This window comes from Pongo pygmaeus, chromosome X (assembly GCF_028885625.2).
Source record: "Pongo pygmaeus isolate AG05252 chromosome X, NHGRI_mPonPyg2-v2.0_pri, whole genome shotgun sequence".
Lineage (NCBI taxonomy): Eukaryota > Metazoa > Chordata > Mammalia > Primates > Hominidae > Pongo > Pongo pygmaeus.
In genome coordinates this window covers 119337691-119357650 of record NC_072396.2, presented here as the reverse complement: position 1 = coordinate 119357650, position 19960 = coordinate 119337691, and the positions used below count along the sequence as shown (strand labels likewise).

General features: G+C 35.2%; 1 protein-coding gene across 4 annotated transcripts in view; it reads left to right on the top strand.

The window, feature by feature from the left end:
• Positions 1-19960, top strand: part of LRCH2 (leucine rich repeats and calponin homology domain containing 2) — a 149286-nt gene that overhangs the window by 83326 nt on the left and 46000 nt on the right. For 3 of the 4 annotated variants that reach the window (XM_063660855.1, XM_063660854.1, XM_054472338.2), the window contains 6 exons: positions 8308-8441; positions 12385-12472; positions 12775-12886; positions 13072-13169; positions 13264-13322; positions 14944-15051. In XM_063660855.1, the coding sequence (XP_063516925.1) occupies positions 8308-8441; positions 12385-12472; positions 12775-12886; positions 13072-13169; positions 13264-13322; positions 14944-15051 (599 nt within the window). The remainder of the gene's footprint in view (positions 1-8307; positions 8442-12384; positions 12473-12774; positions 12887-13071; positions 13170-13263; positions 13323-14943; positions 15052-19960) is intronic. The other variant, XM_054472341.2, reaches the window with a different exon arrangement.

Genomic DNA, 19960 nt, shown 5'->3' with positions numbered 1-19960 from the left:
TCCAGAAGAAAGGTCGTCTTTTTCTTCCTACAAAAGTACATTCCACTCATTCTAAAGGGGTTACCTTTTCTAATTCAGATAAAGACTGGCTAGAGTCCTGGTGGTAGCTACCTTAGCAGAATGAAGAAAGCTGAAACGTGTGCCTGCTATGGGAAAAGGCAATCAGATTCAAGTTGATTTACAGCGTCAAACCTGGGAATGGCTTGAGTATTGGAGGAAACATGTAACTCTGAATATAGGGATTAAGTAATGAAAACATGATGGTTTGTGGAATGTCTAAGGCAGTGCTGTCCAGTAGAACTTTCTGAATGACGGAAATGTTTTATAATCGACACTGGTCCAATACTGTAACCACTTGTTTATGTGGCTGTTGAATGCTTGGAATATAGCTAGTGCAACTGAGGAACCAAATTTTAAATTTTATTTTAATTTGATTTATTTAAATTTAAATTGCTGCATGTGACTGGTAGCTCCCATATTAAACACCACTGCTCTAGAATTTACACCCTCAGATTCTTGCCCTCAGCCCCACAGCCACAGACTATTCCTTACTTGCATCAGCAGAAGTCCGGAATTTATTCTAAGGAGTAGGTAGATCCTTAGGTTTTCTCCGTTAGCTCAGTGGCCAGCTGATGACTCACTTCTTGCCTCAGCAGAAGACTGGTATTTACTCCTTAGAGAAGCACCATCCCATTTGTACTTGCTGTGGTGATGACCATGTTCTGTATCTGCATTGTCCAATACGGTAGCCATAGTGGCTACTGAGTACTTGAAAGTGTATGGTGTGACAAAAGAACTGAATTTTTATTTTATTTAGATTTGATTAATTTACATTTAAATACACATGTAGAACAGAAAACCAAACACCACATGTTCTCACTCATAAGTGGGAGTTGAACAATGAGAACACATGGACACAGGGAGGGGAATGTCACAAACTGGGGCCTGTCGGGTGTGGGGGGCAAGGGGAAGGAGAGCATTAGGACACATACCTAATACATGATGGGTTTAAAACCTAGATGATGGGTTGATAGGTGCAGCAAACCACCATGGCACATGTATACCTGTTTTACAAACCTGCACATTTTGCACATGTATCCCAGAACTTAAAGTAAAATAAATAAATAGACACATGTGGCTAGTGGTACCCTATTGGACGGTGAAGCTGTAAAGGGATTGAACCAGAGTCAGGGGATCCAGGTACAGCTTATATAGCAAGAGTGAGACCCCATACTGAAAACAGTGAATGGTTGCATACTGAATGTTGAGATGCTCCAGTTTGGCTCCCAGAATGCTTGCAATCTGTCTTACATATTTCAGGCAGAATTGGTAGATCTTCCTTAGTAAACTGCAGCAGGAGAAGAGACCTATCTATATACTGAACTTTTGGAGTCACCTGATGAAATGTCTAGTCTGTGTCTGATCACCAAATAGATGGAAGCTCACCATCAGGAAACTTCCCCATGCACACAGAGCTTCCAGTTTGTTTTTTATGATCCCTTTTGGAAATTAACAGACAGGTCGGATGGTAGCTCATGCCTATAATCCCAGTACTTTGGAACTTTGGTAGGCTGAAGTGGGAGGATTGTTAGAACCCAGTAGGTTGAGGCTGCTGTGAGCCCTGATCACACCACTGTACTACAGCCTAGACAGCAGAGTGAGACCCTGTCTTTAAATTAAAAAAAAAAAAAAAAAAAAAAAAGGCCGGGTGCGGTGGCTCACACTTGTAATTGCAGCACTTTGGGAGGCTGAGGCAGATGGATTGCCTGAGCTCAGGAGTTTGAGACCACCCTGGGCAATATGGTGAAACCCCGTCTCTACTAAAGTACAAAAAATTAGCTGGGTGTGGTGGCACGCGCCTGTAGTCCCAGCTACTGGGGAGGCTGAGGCACGAGAATCGCTTGATCCTTGGAGGAGGAGGTTGCAGTGAGCCGAAATCGTGCCACTGCACTCCAGCTTGGGCTACAGAGTGAGACTCTGTCTCAAAAAAAAAAAAAAAAAGAAAGAAAGAAAAAAGAAAATGAACAGACAGCCAAGAATCATTAGACATTGCAAGAGTAATCTCTAACGTGAAAGACAGAGACCAAAACACCAAAGGCTTTCATTGAAACAAAAGGGAGCACATTTATTTTTTTGTGTGTGTGTGGATATCCAGAAATATTTGTAAACCATGTATCTGATAAGGGGTTAATAGCCAAAATACATAAAGGATTCATATAACTCAATAGCAAAAAAAAAAAAAAAATTGAAAAATAGGCAAAGGACTTGAATAGACATTTTTTCAAACAAGACATACAAATGGCCAACAGCTATATGAAAAGATATTCAGCATTCCTAATAATCAGGGAAATGTAAATCACAACCACAATGAGATATCACTTCACACTTGTTAGGATGCCTGTTATCAAAAAGAGAGGATAACCAGTGCTGGCAAGGATATGGAGAAAATGGAACTGTTGTACACTATTGATGGGCATGTAAAATGGTACAGCCATTATGGAAAACAGTATTGTGCTTCCTCAAAAAATTAAAAGTAGAGCTACCATATAATATTGCAGTCCTACCTCTGGGTATACATCTGTAAGAGATAGAAAAATAAACCAAACTATTTTTTCTATTCTAACTCTCAATACAGAATACTTCACTTCTGGTCACCAAAATGCATCAGATCTCTTCCCACCACCAAGCAGTTCTCCAGCAGACACTGACTGGGTATCCTATAATTCAATTCAATTCTGACACTACCTGGAGTTAACATCAGATCCTACAGGTTAAGAGCTCAGTCCCACAGACTGCTCACCTGTACTTCTGACTGACCAGCTATAAGTTAAGGTTCCCATGACCCCCTCCTCAGATTCAGTTAATTTACTAGAGTGGTTCACAGAACTTACTGAAACACTTTACTTACTATTGCTAATTTATTACAAAGGATACAAATAAATAGCCAGATGGAAGAGAAGGATAGGACAAGGCATATGAGAAGGGGTGCTAACTGAAGGGGTGGAGAGGGGATGATCCCTTTCCTCCCCATCATAAGGGTCACGGCTGATACCCCTATAACAAAAAACAAGTAAACAAGATAAAAGGATAACAAATTTATTTGATCATAGTTTTACGTGACACTGGAGCCTTCAGAATAAGGACCCAAGGATATAGAGAAAGTTAGCTGACTTTATGCTTCGATTCAATTGAGACTGGGACAGCAGCGTAGAAATGTGATTGGACAAAAAAAGAGCATGAGCTAATGGTAATAGATGGAGTGGGAAAACCTAGCAAGGCCTTTTCTTGGTGTCTGTATTGTAGCGTTTGTTCCTCCTGGGTGTAGGGTAATACTTCTCTGGAATGAGGGTTTTAATTTGTTTATGGCCAGTGGTTACAAAGAAAGGTAGAGGAAGGTTAGATTAGGCTTTACGGCTGGCTTTGGAAAAAAGGGGTTCTAGTGCCTATGACTGGCCTTGGGGAAGATAAATTCTTGTTTCCATGACTTGCCTCTAGTGAGAATGAGGAGGTGAGAGACAGGGGAAGGGCGCCTGGAGAAGGTCAGAGAAAAACTTTGCTTCTGAGGCTTTCATTTTGGGGTATCATTTTCTGAGCCTCAGTGAAGCTTTTGTTCCCTCTGTGGGCACGCCATCTTCCAGGCACCTCCACATGTTTAGTAATTTGTAAGCTTTCCGAACCCTGTCCTTTTGGTTTTTATGGAGGCTTCGTTGCGGAGGCACAATTGGTTACATCATTGGCCATTGGTGATCACCTCAACTTTCAGCCCTTCTCTGGTTCCTGGAGGTGAGGGAGGTAGGATTGAAAGTTTTAACCGTCTAATCCCATGGTTGGTTTTCCTGGCAATCAGGCCCTTATCCTGTGGCTATCCAGGAGCTCCCAGCCACCAGTCATTCATTAGCATGCAAAGGGATACTTACCACTTAAGAGATCGTGTAAGAGTTTTAGGAGCTGTGTATAGGAAATGGGAGCAAAACCAAGTATACATTCCTTATAAATTACAATATCCGAAGGAAATGAAATCACGACCTTAAAGAAATAATCTGCACTCCCATGTTCATTGCAACATTATTCACTACAGTCAAGATATGGAAACAACCTGTATGTCCATCAACAGATCAATGGATAAAGAAAATATAGTGTGGGGGGGGGGGTTGTGTTTGTGTGTAATGAAATATTATTCAGCCTTAGAAAAAGAAGGAAATCCTGTCATTTGCAACAACATGGATGAAACTTAAGGATATTATACTAATTGAAATAAGCCTGACACAGAAAGATAAATGCTGTGTGATCTCACGTATATGTGGAATCTTAAAAAAAAAAGTTGAACTCATGGTGACAGAGAGTAGAATGGTGGTTACCAGGGGCTGGGGGTTGTGGATAAAGGGGAGATTTTAAACGGTACCATCCTTCAGTTATAAGATGAATAAGTACTGAGGACCTAATGTATACCATGCTGACAATAGTTAATAATATTGTATTTACTTGAAATTTGTTAAGAGAGTTGAACTGAAGTGTTCTCACTACACACACAAGCAAGGTAACTACATGAGGTGATGGGCATGTTAATTAGCTTGATTGTGGTAATCATTTCACAATGTATAATACAGTTGATCCTTGAACAACATGAGGGTTAGGGGCATCGAACCCTGCATACTGTAAAAAAATCCATGTATAACTTTGGAATCACAAAAAACTTAGTTGCTAATAGCCTACTGACTGGAAGCCTTATCAATAACAAACAGTTGACTAACACATATTTTATATGTTATATGTTATTTACTGTATTCTTACAATCAAGTAAGCTACAGAAAAGAATGTTATTAAGAAAATCATAAGGAAGAGAAAATATATTTACCATTCACTAAGTGGAAGTTGATCATCATAACGATCTTCATCCCCATGGTCTTCACATTGAACAGGGCTGAAGAGGAGGAAGAGGAGGGGTTGGTCTAGCTGTCTCAGGAGTGGCAGAGGTGGAAGAAAATCCATGTATAATGGACCTGCACAGTTCAAACTTGTGTTGTTCAAGGGTCAACTGTATATCAAAGCATCACGTTGTACACCTTAAATGTGGGAGTTCAGTCAGGGTGGTGGGAAAAATTATAGAAGAAAAGTTATGAAGATAGTTATAGGAAATAGACACAAACCTTCTTGGAAGGCCGGGGGGATTGCATAGCTTCAGTAAAAGATTTAGCTGAAGTCAGCCTAATCCTCTTACCTTGAGTTAATAGCTTAAAGTAGGTACAAAGGAATGTAAGGGAGTTTATCTAAATAGCTTGTTTACTCATGTGGCCCTAAGCCCAACCTTTTATCATCTGTGGGTGCATGATTGCTCTCTACTCGAGGAGTTGGCAATGTTAATTACCCTCTAGCGGTGTTTACTCGAGACCTTTGTCATTTAATCAGTACTAAATAAATGCGAACTTCCCCGGCTTATCGAGGCAGGTGCTGCAGACTCAGGCAGCAGAGCCCCTTAGCCAGACTGACAGGCAAAATATCTGTGTCAGTGTACATCTTTCATCCGTCATTGGGTCAGGGTCAGCGGGATGGACATGGCGCTTAAATATAAAAAAATTTTATTTGTAACTCATACTTTAATAAAGCTCGAAAAAAATAAAGAGGAAAAATGGAGCATATTCATAGGAGTGCTAATTAGCATGGCTTTCTAGCAGCAGTTGTGGAAACTGGCAGATGTTGGAATGATACCTTCGAGGACTAAGGGAGTATTTCTAACATTCTACATTCAAACTGTCATCAAATGTGAGGTAGAAAAAGGTTTCAAACATGCAAGGTCTTAGAAATTTTTACTCCCATGTACCCTTTCTTAGGATGCTAGCAGAAGGTGTACTATACCAAAGTGAGGGAGTAAACTAAAAAAAGGGGAATTCTTCATGTCAGAGATTGACAGATATGCATAGACCTAGTAAGCAGCCAGTCAATAGTTTGGAGTACAGGAGTTGTCTCCAAAAAAAAAAAAAAACAAAAGAAAGTAAGAGATGACTTGATATGTTTGTCCACATGGAGAGATGTTTTATAGTTCTGTCAGAGTCAATAATGAATTTATAATAGGCATATAGAAAATTTTTCAAAAGAAAAAATGGGGCCATTAATTACTTTAGGAAAAACAAAAACTTATAAGAGAAAGGAAATGTAATCATATTACTCTCTGGAGTTTATCTGTGAATATTTTCTTGGTCATAATAATACAAATACTAGATTTTGATTTAGTGAAAAATTGTGACATAGTTATAATAGCAGGGATTTATATAGTATTTACTGTGTTCTAGACACTGTAGAAAATGCTTTACATATATTAACTCATTTAATTCTTATGTTAACCCTGTAAAACAAGTACTGTCATTATCCTCATTTTACATATAAGAAAACAGAGGCATAGAAGTTAAATGACTTGTTCAAGGTCACATTGCTAGCATGGGTTAGAGCCAGGATTCAACCTAAGGCAGTGTGACTGCAGAGTCCATGCTCTTTAACCACTATGTTATACTTCTGAAGAGAGAAGTATGTTTATGTGAATTGATAGGAAGCGGGGAGGCTGGGATGGTGGTGGTGGTGTGGGTAATGTAAGAAATCCAAGTCCTCATCTTCCTTAGTGATACTCCAATAAATCTACCATTGGAAAATTTTAAAAAAATAGCAGTAGAAGCATGTTATTAATAAATATGAGGGCAAATAGAAATTAAACTAAAAGAGTTTAAAGTGGGAATTTGATCTTAGAGATTGAAAGAAGTAGAATGGGCTGGGCACAGTGGTTCATGCCTGTAATCCCAGCACTTTGTGAAGCCGAGGTGGGAGGATCACCTGAACCCGGCAGTTCAAGAACAGCCTGGGCAACATGGTGGGACCCTGCCTCTGCAAAATATAAAAAAGATTAGCCGGGCATGGCGGTATGTGCCTGTAATTTCATCCCAGCTAATCTGGGAGGATCACTTGAGCCCAGGATGTCGAGGGTGCAGGTGCAGTGAGCCATGTTTGCGCCACTGCACTCCAGCCTGGGTGACAGAATGAGACACTGTTTTCCAAAAACAAGCAAAAAAAAAAAAAAAAAAAAAGAAGGAGAAGTAGAATTGAGGATTATGTCTTGTCAGCTTTGTAATTATTTTTAAATTTAAAAACTGTGTACAAGAAGTACTATGATAAAAAGTTAAAATTTACAAGAGAGTGATTTACCAGCACTTAATTTGGTAATTAAGATAAATTTTTGTTTAGTTTGGACATATAATAGAATACTACCTCACATTTTAATTTTAGCACATTTTAGTTGATAATATTTAATATTAATAATTTATAATTAATAGAAAATCAATGATATTTAGAACATTTAATTGGCAATATATTTATATTCTAATAGCTCAAAAGTTTTAATTTTTCTTTTAAATGAAATTTTTCAGTGGTCAAGTCAGACCTAGTATCTGTTAGAATTATCTAAGAAACATTCTTCCTTTGGACCTGGAATGATAATTGCTTTTTAATGTTGTTGTCTTACTGTTTTCTTTGCTGATTTTTTTGCATGTGAGGTAAGCTTATGTGAGCCCATAAAATGTTACATTTTTTATTAGCATTTTGAGAAATATTTATTTGATGTCACTTAGTGACTGTAATTAACCTTGATAAAGCTGACTTACAGTTTTCTTACCTCTCATTTTCTATTGTTTTTATACAGAGTATCTTTGCTCACATAGTATTTTATTCCTCATTATTCATTTTCTCTATGGTCAATGAAAGTAATTTCTTAGGATATTATTCTAGTTGAATTGACCAATGTTTTCTTTTATTATTTCAGTCTCACCAGCCTAATATCGTACCTTTCAACAAATTCATTTTTCCTATATTTATATTTTTTATATTAGCCTTCTCCAGCGTTTATGCCAAACATCTTAGTGGTTCTGATGAGATTACTTTAAAGAATTACATAGATTATTTGTTCTTTTCTTACCATTCCAATGAATATATATTTTTCATTTTTTCAAATAAAGGCCACTTTTATGAGTTGTAAACTTCATATTGTTTAAAGTTTGTACATTCTGCTTTTAACAAGAAAACTCTAGTGAAATATAGAAAAATTAACTTTTTTCAGTAAGAACAGAGATGGCAATAGAATTTTAGTTGGTATCAGTGTTGTCAGATTTTTCCACCTGGTGTCAGAAGTACAAATTATTTAAATATGCAGAGTGACAATCAAGATTGTGATGTCTCAATGTAATTTGAGACTATTGAATGGTTTAAAATGATAGATGTCATTTATATTTGGAACTATATAATTAAATCTCCTTTATTTTTTATTGACAGATATGTTTAAAGGGTAAGGTGCACATATTTAAGTACTTAAATATTCAAGCATGTTGCAGAATGGATAAGAAACCAGATTCTCTGGATCTTCCATCATTGAGTAAACGAATGCCCTCTCAGCCTCTCACAGACAGGTAATGTAACATTCTTACAGTTTCATTTGATGATTGCTGTCTTCTCTTTTTATGAAATATACTTTTTAATCTTGAGTGTTCTGAATATATTTAGGCTGATTGGCCCAGCACTAAAATAAATAATTGGCTGAAGCTACGTATCACCATCATAGAATGAAGTTCTAGGATACTAGAATATTTTTGACATTTTCTCAATCATTAAAGTTTTAGTAGTAAAAATGTAAATGTTTGACATTATATTACGGAAACACTAATTTCTCAGCATGTGACAACTATTAATTTATTTTGTGATCACTGTATTGTACATTTGTAACAACAAGTAGAATTTGACTTTGAACTGAAGTTGGTGGAAGAGCAAGACATTTGGGGAGTACCTTTTCCCTTTCATCATAGTCTTTATGTCTGGGTCAAAGATGATATATCATAATGACATATAATGATATATCATCTTTGATGAACATCTTTGATGTTCTTTATGATTTCAGTGTTTTGATCCTCATGAGATTTTGAGATAGTAGATTGAACATTCTGTTTTTAATTCATCCTTTCAAGATGTAGATTGGTCTGAAAGGTTTTATGAAAGTATAAATCCATGTAATAGTTTAGAAAATAACCTAGAATGGGGTAAGACTACAGAAGGCTAGACCATGCCCTTGCCTAAAATATGTAAAGATTTGTCATTGCATATATGATAAATTTTATATTGCTTTGAATGGCAATATAGTAAGTACTATTGTTAACAGCACAAGTTTGTGAATTCCCAAATAGGACTTTTTCTTGAATATTTTTATTTTGTAAGTAGAATTAAGTATCTAAACATTAGATTCAGTTCTTAAAGATTATTTTGTTTAATATTATGAACAGTATTAGACCAAACAAGGCTCCAAAAATTGGAATTAAGACATTCTAATCTCTATTAATCTGCTTTATATTTATTTTAACATGAATTTACTTTTAGTAATGGCATTTACTGTTTTAGTCATTTATTTTACAAATATCAGTTGAATACCTACTGGTAGATTCAGTTATGTTTTGTTGAATGTCATATATGTTGGTCTTGGCTTCTCATGGTGCTCACAATGTAGTGGAGCAGGAGTCAGTGAATAAACAAAGCAAGAAAATACACACACAGATAAAATTTCAAATTGTATTCAGTGCTATGAAGGAACGTATTTCAAGAGTGTCATCAGGGAATGAATAAAAGCCAGCTCTGCGAAGAGCAAAGTAAGAGCATCTTAGGCAGAAAGAATGACATTGCCATGGCCTTAAGTTAGGAAGGAACTTTGTGTGTTCAAACAACTGAAAGGAGACCAGCGTGGTTGGAGCAGAGTAGCTGAAGGGAAACGTGGTACATGTTGATTTTAGAGAGGTAGTCAGAGCTCAAGTCATGTGGGTGCTTTGTAGGATGTGGTAAGAAGTTTGAATTTTACTTAAAGTACAGTGGGAAGTCATTGGACAGTTTTAAGTGGGGGAATAACATGATTTGACTCATTTTTAAAAAAAAATCTATTTTGGCTTATAGGAGAATAGATTGGAAGTAAGCAAAAATAGAAGCACAGGGACCAGTTGGATTGTTGTAGTACTGCCAAGAGATCAGGGGGTCTAGAATAAAGTAATTGCAATAGAGATGAAAAGAAATGGGCAGAATTAAGATATATTTTGGAGATATTCTCTAGCAGGACCATCCAATAAAAATATAATGTGAGCCACATATATAATTTTTAACTTTTTTTACCCATTTTGAAAAAAGTAAAAAGAAACACATGTTATTTGAGTATATCCAAAATATTATCATTTCAACATGTAATTAATGTGAAAACTTGCTGAGATATTTTACATGCTTATTTAATATTAAATCTTTGAAATCTGGTATGTACTTTATGTGTATAGTGTGTCTCGATTTGGAATGGCTGTATATGGCTACTGGCTACTTACCGTATTGGACAGTGCATGTCTATAGAGTGAGTTGTCAGTTGTATTAATTTCTCACTCACAGCCTGTATTGAACTACTTAGAAAATTCTTCTATGTGCTTTCCACTTTCATACTCAGGCTCTTGGCTGTATGGTTCTTACTACCTAGAATGCCCTTCCATGCCTTGTCTGTTTTGTAAACTCTTTATTATACATAGATAGGCACTACAGTAGTTACATATAATAGCTTTTGGAGTCAGACATAATATGGCTTTGAAGCCCTTTTATGACTCTTAATAACTGTATGTCCTTGTGTATTAATGTCTCTGGTCCTCAGTTTTCTCATATGTAAAAAAGAAAATGATTACACAGGTGCTGTCAGGATTAAATGAAGCAATGTATGTAGAATACTTAGTGCAATGCCTTACCCATAACATTTCCTCAACAAATAGCTTATTGTCATCATTGTCATTTACTACAAATACATGGAGGTATTTTGTGCAGTGCAGTCAGATGAATTTTTGCTCTGATCATGGTTTAACCACTTAATTTCTCTGTGGCCTTGTGTAAGTTATTTAACTTCTCTGAGCCTGTTTCCATACCTAAAATGTTAACCATACCCACTTCTACAGTTGTGAGAATTAAATGTATGCCTAGCAATTAGTTCAATAAATGATAAACAGCAAATGTTATAATTTTTCCCCTTGGGATGTTAACTTTTGTAAGCTTTATTTTTTTTTGTAAAAAGAAATAATAATTATAACTTCAAGACTGTAAGAATTATGTCTAAAATATGAGGTGCATCTAACACAGTACATAACACAGTATAGACACTCAATGAATGCTAACAGTTATTGCCTCTTCATCCACAAGACTAAGCTCAAATGCCACATTCTTGAGTGATGCCTTTCCTAACTTTACCGAGGAGAATTAGTTGACCTTTTTTTTTTTTCTCATAGCACTTTGTATTTACCTTTGTCGTAGTCTTCAAAACATTTAAACACATTCATTTTTCCTCTAGGCTGAGAGCTAGCTCTTTGGAGGCAAGTTTTAAAAATGTATTTTCTCTTAAACATTCAGCATAGTACCTGATACTTGGTAGGTGCTTCCCTAAATGTATTCATATACTTCTGAAAAGTACAAAAATCAGTTTTTTTTTCTTTCTTTCTTTTTTTTTTTAACATGAAACTGGTTTTAGGAGAGGAATTATAACATAGTGATTATGACCAGGGACTTTGGTGCTAGATAATTGAGGGATCAAATTTGGACTGCTGGCTGCAAGTTGTGTATCCTTGGATAAATTGCTTAATCGATTCCAGTCTAAGTTTTATCATATATAAAATGAGAAAACACCATCAATTTGCTACAGTTTTTCACAATAAATATGTAACGTTTTGTCTTTTAAACATTTAGCACAGTTCCTCATACATAATAAGTGGTCATTGTAGACTGTGTGGTAAAATTGCAAATTAAGTGAAAAATACCTTGCTTCCTGGGTGGCATATTTTGTAAATCAGAAATTTGCAAGGACAAATTGAATTTGAAAGTATTAAAGTGCATATTCAATACTTTGTAGCTTTCATTTTTACATCCTCACTTAAGTATTAGATGGGCATTATTTATATAAATAAAACATTTTTAGAGCCAATGAAGAGTAAACCATATAAATTGAAATTAAAAGATGTTTTGAAGCTCTGTGATGAAATTTGACAAACCAATGGGAAAAACAGGTCTTCCATCAAGATAATGTTCTAACAAGGCAGCCTGATTTTCTGAATCTCTGAGGAGAAATAATAGGTTATTGTTGACAGTTGACACTGTAGAGTACACGAAGGGAACAATATTGCATGAGTGGCATGAATAAAATGTTTTGTAGGAAGAGTTCTGATATTTTTCTCCTCATGTCCTTAATTAAGGATCTTAGACATCAAAAGTATATATTCTGTATTATCTAGGGAAATTTTAGGTCAAGTGTGCATTATCTATTTAAGAAGAAAATCCTAACTGCTCTTAGGATTTCTATTTCCATAGTATGGAAGATTTTTATCCAAATAAAAATCATGGCCCTGACTCTGGAATTGGAAGTGATAATGGAGAGAAACGATTATCCACAACAGAAGTGAGTATTTTCTATTGCTGATCCATTCTGTTTTACAATTTTATTAGATCATTGAAATAGAGACATTTGTGCATACTTGAGTTTATTTTGCTTGAAAATATGATCATTATATTTTATGACTAAAACTGAAAAAAAGGGCATGCTGATTTTTAAAGCTGAGCAGTAAACCTTATGTTAATTTTGGGTTTGAAAACTGGAGATGTAAAGCAGACATTCTGTAATTCATATGTAAAATTGAAGCAACATAATCCATATCGTAAGTTTAAAATGCCTCATTTGTACTTTTTGCTTATTCCTTTTAGCCATCAGATGATGACACAGTCAGCCTTCATTCTCAAGTCTCAGAATCAAATAGAGAGCAGACATCAAGAAATGACAGTCACATAATAGGAAGTAAGACTGATTCTCAGAAAGGTAATTCATATGGTACCTGCTATTTTCGTTCCATGTACATAGCCCACATTAAAAATGGGCTTTGGAAAATTATATTGTCTTTAGCCAACTCTTATATTGAGAAAATACACATTTTTCTAAGGACGGCAGTGTCAAGCATACAGTTTACTATGTACATTTTCTAATAAATATTAATCTGTACCTAGACCAGGAGGTATATGATTTTGTTGACCCCAACACAGAAGATGTAGCAGTTCCTGAACAGGGAGATGCACATATTGGATCATTTGCATCATTCTTTAAGGTAAATAAAACTTTGAACAAATATTAATAACATGTTCTCTTGATCTTATAAAAGTGGACTATACAATTTAAAATGTAACTTTCTTTTATATAAGGGAAAAGAAAAATGTTCTGAAAAATCTCAGAAAAATGAAGAATTAGGTGATGAAAAAAGGTAAGCACATATGAAAATGAAATGTTACTTATAAGCCCTTGAGCCATTCATTAGATATTCCTACTTGAAAGAGTACTTGAAAAAAATATAATTTTTTGTTCACTTACCTCTTATGTTTAGATAGTTAATTTATAAATACTTCACATCTGTCTGTATTTCTCAGTTAAACACAAAATTATAGTAAGTGTTTGAGTGTAGGATATGCACTGTTTTTCCCCCTGAAGTGTAATGATGACTTCTATTATTATTATTGAGGAGGACTGTACCGTCATATACATTGCTTCATTTGAGCTATTTAACAACCATCTGAAATAGATGGTATTAACATCACTTTACCAATTAAGACACTGAAACCAGGAGTTTTAAATGTCTGGAACTCCGATGTATTGTCTCTTGTTCTACTATACTTTCCATTTGGTCAGGCTGGTTATGACTTTTAAGGGTACTTATGTCCATATTTTATTGAAATAATTGTGCTTTGGATCTTTTCTGAACCATTCATCTTATAAAATGATGAAATATGACCTACCACATTTTTTTCAGTTACTCCTTCAGGTTGCTTTATAGATGCAGAAAGGAAACAAGAAACATTTGATGAATACCTACCATGTACCAGGATTGGTGCTATGTGCTTTCCCATGTTTCTCATTTTATCTTCATTAAAATCCTGTAGGGTAGATACTGACCTCATTTTTTCAGGTGAGGAAGGTGAAGTTCAAAGACTCTTAAGTTTTATGCCTAAAACCACTTAGCTAGTGTCCACTACTACCTAGAGTGTGAAAGTTGCTGTCTTTGATTTTTAAACTTTTCTCTTTGCTCTACATTATGCTTCCTCCAAATGACTTCACAGTCATTAGTTAATCATTTCTGATGTCCTGTAAGGAGGTACATTGCTTTGTCTTGAACTGTTTAGATTTCATTCTTTTACTTTCTCACCTCATCTAATGAGGTCAGTTGCTTAAACTTGAGAGTCACCTGTAGCATGTACGATGTGGTAAAGTCACAAAGATTCATGATTTGATACTGTTTTTGAAGTGAAATCTAAAGATAAAATGACTAGAGTTTGGATAACTATCTTAAAATTTTTTTGTTCTCTTTTATAAAGATGACATATTAATATTTTCACGCAAATTTGCCAATCTTATTTGAACCTATTTTGGATTTTCTTTAGACATTTTATATACAGATTTTTAAAATCAAAATCAATAAACTGATAAAAACAGGATGGTGCAATTAAATGACAAAATTTTATAACATTTTAAATTTATGTATTAAGACAGGCCATATAGAACTCTGCAGTCCTTTTTATACTGAAGGCTGGAGAATATCCATTTTTAGATTACTATTACCATTACACATTTCAGAAATTTAAAAAATGGTTATATACTTTGCTATTATTTGTTAGTCATTAATTATATTAGTACAGCCAGTATGCTACATTTCATAATGAGTAGAGAACACAGATGTTTTCCTTATTTCTTATTTTAGTATTTTAAAAGAAGGACCTAGGATTTTAACTTTCATATGGTGTTAAAAACAAAAATGGTTTCTATTTCTGGAAGCTGGCATAAAATATAGTCTGCCTTACTTTTTGGATAACCATGTTTGTGTCACCTTTCAGACTTGAGAAAGAACAGTTACTGGCAGAGGAAGAGGATGATGATTTGAAGGAAGTAACTGATTTGAGGAAAATAGCTGCTCAGTTATTGCAGCAAGAACAGAAGAACAGGTATTCCTTTCAGTAATGAGATTTGAATTGGCAAATTTTATAATCATTAAATTGATTATTTAAAGATTATCAAAGTATATGCAGTTTTGAGTAAACAATACTGCCCTCTTAAGATCTATCTCAAGGGACTAACTACAGATTGAGTATTCCTCATTCAAAAATCTGAAATTGGATCCCAAGCATTTCAAATAAGGGATACTCAACCTGTACTAAAAGGCAATAGGAAATACTTAGGACAGGAATATAAAATTACATTTACAACTAACAGAATGTACTCATGTATATAGTCACTATATTTAATATTGCTTAGGTATTTCTTTTTTATTCCTGTGTGTGTGCTGAATCATAATAACTGATTTATTTGTTGATATTAATTTTAGCTCACAGTAGCATTATTTACATTGTAAGCATTTTTTTTCTAGGTACATGTCATGAATATAATGTGCTTTTTAAAACTCAGATTCCAAACTTGGGATATGTCTAAACTCCTTAGAATGGAGTTGAATTTTACAAGAGTTGATTAAATCAGTATGATGATTTGAGGGTCACTGGCTCACTTTGGTCTGTTTCTTGGTCAAGGACCATTTTCCTCATCTTTTGGTTAGGCTTTCTTCAAGTACATGTTGTTGGCAATGAGAAGGGCACTGTGTGAATGAGAATAAAATGAAGACATGTCCACTTCTAAAGCAGGAAAAGTTCCATATGCTGCTGAGGGTCAGCTGTTATTGCCATCTTCATGTACTGAGAGGACTACATTTATAGTTTTGAAATGATAAAGATCTGAGTGGCTTTTTTTTTTTGCTTTCAGAAAAGAGAATAATTTTGGTGCATTTAACATGGATAAGTAAAAAGTATTTTATTTCATTTATTCAAAATAATAAATGTTTATGGTTAATATGACCATGTTTTGGGAAGTTTCAAATTTAAATATACTGGCATTTGTTTAAATGTACATTGAAAAATACAACTAAAACTTATCAAATGACAAATATGTGGTTTCTGGGGCCACTTTTTAGGGGCAATCTATATAATAGCTAATAAGCTAAATTGCCTAAGTATCTTTTTTGCACAGTTGCTACATTTATAGATATACAAAATCAAACTAGAAAATCACTAACCTTTATTCCTTTCATATCGAATGTATCTTCATCAGCAGTTCACATTTTTTTTCTGCTGTAACTTTCTGTCTGCTTTTTCTGTGATGTTTATCTTTTCAACTTTTCCTGTGATTCGTTTCTAATGGGCCTTTTAAAAATTGGCTGCTTATGAGGCTGTGTTTGTTTTTCCCCCTCCAATATAATTTAAGTGTTGATTGCCCTGTGATTTAAAAGGTTTGATGAAGCAAGCCACCACCTGTTCTGTGGAGGTTAAAAAGTTTCTATCTCTTCTACCTAGCAGGTGAAAGAATTGCATTTATCATTATGGGAAGATAATATCATTTTTTTAAGAACCCACAGCTAGCTGGATGCCATGGTTTATGCCTGTAATCCCAGCACTTTGGGAGGCCGAGGTGGGTGGATCGCTTGAGCTCAGGAGTGCAAGACCAGCCTGAGCAACATGGCGAAACCCCGTCTCTACCAAAAATACAAAAAATTAGCCGGGCATGGTGGTGTGCACCTGTGGTCCTAGCCACTTGGGAGGCTGAGGTGGGAAGATCGCTTGAGCCTGAGAGGCAGAGGTTGCAGTGAGCCAAGATCATGCCACTGCACTCCAGCCTGGGTGACAGATCTCAAAAAAAAAAAAAAAAAAACCGACAGGCATATCCACTTTTCTCATGGTATTAGGAATAGCATTTGAGTGCATAATTATAGATTTTTACATTGCCATATACAATATTTCTGTATTTCCATTTTCCTATTAGCATATTAGTTTTTCATCTATCCATGTGACTTAAATTATTCTTTCTAGCCTAGGTACAACATTGACTGAATAGTTATCTTTCATTGGTTTTATTTTTGTGATAGTTTTGTAATCAGTACAAAATAGCATCTAGCACTGTGCCTTATACATAGTAAATACATAATATTTTTGATTGACTGCTTGAAAATTAAATCAATACATTTAAAACTAGTAGAAGCCATTAGTTAAAAAATTATATGTTCTCCCTAAAAAAAACTTCTGCTGTTCTTCAAGATGTATCCAAAAGTAATTTCTTTTTCTAATTCTCTTCATCATCCTTTTTAGATGTTAGTACATACTAGTATAAGAACTTTTTAGATTAAATATTAATATACAGTGACATTGTTGTGATAAGTATGTCTAATTTTTGCAGACATTAAAATATTTATAATATGATCATAAAGTAAAGAGCACTTTTTTTTTTTGAGACAGAGTCTTGCTCTGTTGCCCAGGCTGGAGTGCAGTGGTACAGTCTTGGCTCACTGCAGCCTCTGCCTCCTGGGTTCAAGTCATTCTCATGCCTCGGCCTCCCAAGTAGCTGGGATTACCAGTGTGTGCCACCACACCCGGCTATTTTTTTTGTATTTTAGTAAAGACAGGGTTTCGCCATGTTGGCTAGGCTGGTCTGAAACTCCTGGCCTCAAGGGTTCCACCCGCCTCGGCCTTCCGAAGTGCTGGGATTATAGGCATGAGCCACCACGCCCGGCCAAAGAGCACATTTTACTTTTAAAATTTATAATGTATAGAGAATTTTAGATCCCTAGCCAATTCTGTTAATGCCTGAACTTAAACTGGATCTCAGAATTTTTAAATGCTAAATCTAATATTTTTTCTATTAAATCTTTTTTCCTTCTACATTATGTTGCTATTGCTTAGATCTTTTAGATTTAGGGACTTAAAATTTTTAGTTTACTGTCACAATACTTGAATTTGAATGAGACCAAAAATCTAAGCGTAATCCTACGTGAGGATATATCCTACAGTGGATTTGATATAATTTATACCTTCTCTGGTTGTGGATTTTCCTTTTCATGCTGTATTATTGTGTCTTATATTACAAATATATTAGTGAAGGATCTGAAATGCTATTTAAAATTGTAGGCCAGGAGTTGTAACATCTCTTTTTAGGTTTTAAAATAATTATTGTAAATTTTGTTTGTTTTTAGTCTTGATTAAAAATAATTTAACTGGATTCAGATTACCCTCACCTACCAGGAAATATCATCCAGGATTGCTACTTTGACTGTATATTACTTAACTGTTCTTTAACTTGCTACTAGTAGAAGACAAATGCAATGTTAGCCCTCAGCTAAATGAAGCTGTGTATCTTCTCCCAAACTAGAGGTAATTAAAAAACAGCTTACATTGAATTCAGTGATGATTTCCTTATGGCAGTTCTGCCACTTGCTTAGTTCATATATATTTTTAATTTTTTAATTTATTTTTTTTTAATTTTTTTTGAGACGGAGTCTCACTCTGTTGCCCAGGCTGGAGTGCAGTGGTGCAATCTCAGCTCACCACAACCTCCACCTCCCGGGTTCAAGCAATTCTCCTGCCTCAGCCTCCCAAGTAGCTGGGACTACAGGCATGTGACAGCATGCCTGGCTAATTTTTGTATTTTTAGTAGAGACAGGATTTCACTATGTTGGCCAGGCTGGTCTTGAACTGCTGACCTCGTGATCCACCCGCCTCAGCCTCCCAAAGTGCTGGGATTACAGGTGTGAGCCACCACGCCTGGCAGTTCATATTATTTTTTAAAATGTCTTTGATTCTTTAAGAAACTTTATGCCAGTACTTGGTACATGAAACTATCCTAGGGGAGCAGCAAGGGGATATTGTACAGAATTAATACTCAAAAAGGGTGAGAAAAGAGATCAGCAAATAAACCATCAAATTGGTAACTCATAAGGTTTTAAAGTCTGAAGCCTAGTTGTTTAGAAGACTGCCTCCACTTTGTCTGATTAAGATGTGTAGATTAAGCTACTTTATGTTTACAGTTTATTGTTGAATTTTTTTTTTTTTTTTTTTTTTTTTTTTGAGACAGTCTCACTCTGTCGCCCAGGCTGGAGTGCAGTGGCACCATCTCGGCTCACTGCAAGCTCCGCCTCCTGGGTTCACGCCATTCTCCTGCCCCAGCCTCCCTAGTAGCTGGGACTACAGGCACCCACCACCACGCCCGGCTAATTGTTTGTATTTTTAGTAGAGACGGGGTTTCACCATGTTAGCCAGGATGGTCTCAATCTCCTGACCTCGTGATCCTCCCACCTTGGCCTCCCAAAGTGCTGGGATTACAGGCATGAGCCACCGCGCCCGGCCTGAATTTTTTTTTTAATTGATAAACAGTCTTTATCATCCCATCAAAATATTGGATTATTATTTCTACTTGCGTCTGAGTGTATTGAAGTCACTCTGAATCAATGACTTTGACTATATTTAAATAGCTATTCATCAAGTTCTAATTTTACCTTCACTATTATTTTGGGAAATAAAAACAAGTCTTGAAAAAAAATCATTATCTTAAAAATAATGTTGCATGATGAGTAAGTTCTAGGGATCTGCTGTACAACATTGTGCCTATAATTAACAATACAGTATTGTATACTTAAAAATTTGTTAAGAGAGTAGATCTCTTGTTAAATGTTCTTACCAAAATAAAATAAAATTGAAAAAAGGGAGCATATTTTTTAGAACAAAAAAATCAAGGAAGGAACTGAGAATAAAATGATACTATTAGAATATTCTTAATATTAACTTGATAATAAAAAAGGAAATTCTGTTGAAAAACAAAAAAGTTGGTATGTATTATTAATTATTGAGCCAGTTTTACAAATTTCCATGAGTCTTACTCATTTATGTTAGTGTTAGAAAGGTGGCTACTGCTCTTTTTCTTATACTGATTTTCTTTGGGGGCTTAATAAGTAGATGTTTAGCTGGCTTCTTAAATTTTGTTTAGTTATTATTCTAAAGAAAGGATTAAAATATATGTGTGATTTTGCAATAAATAGCTTCA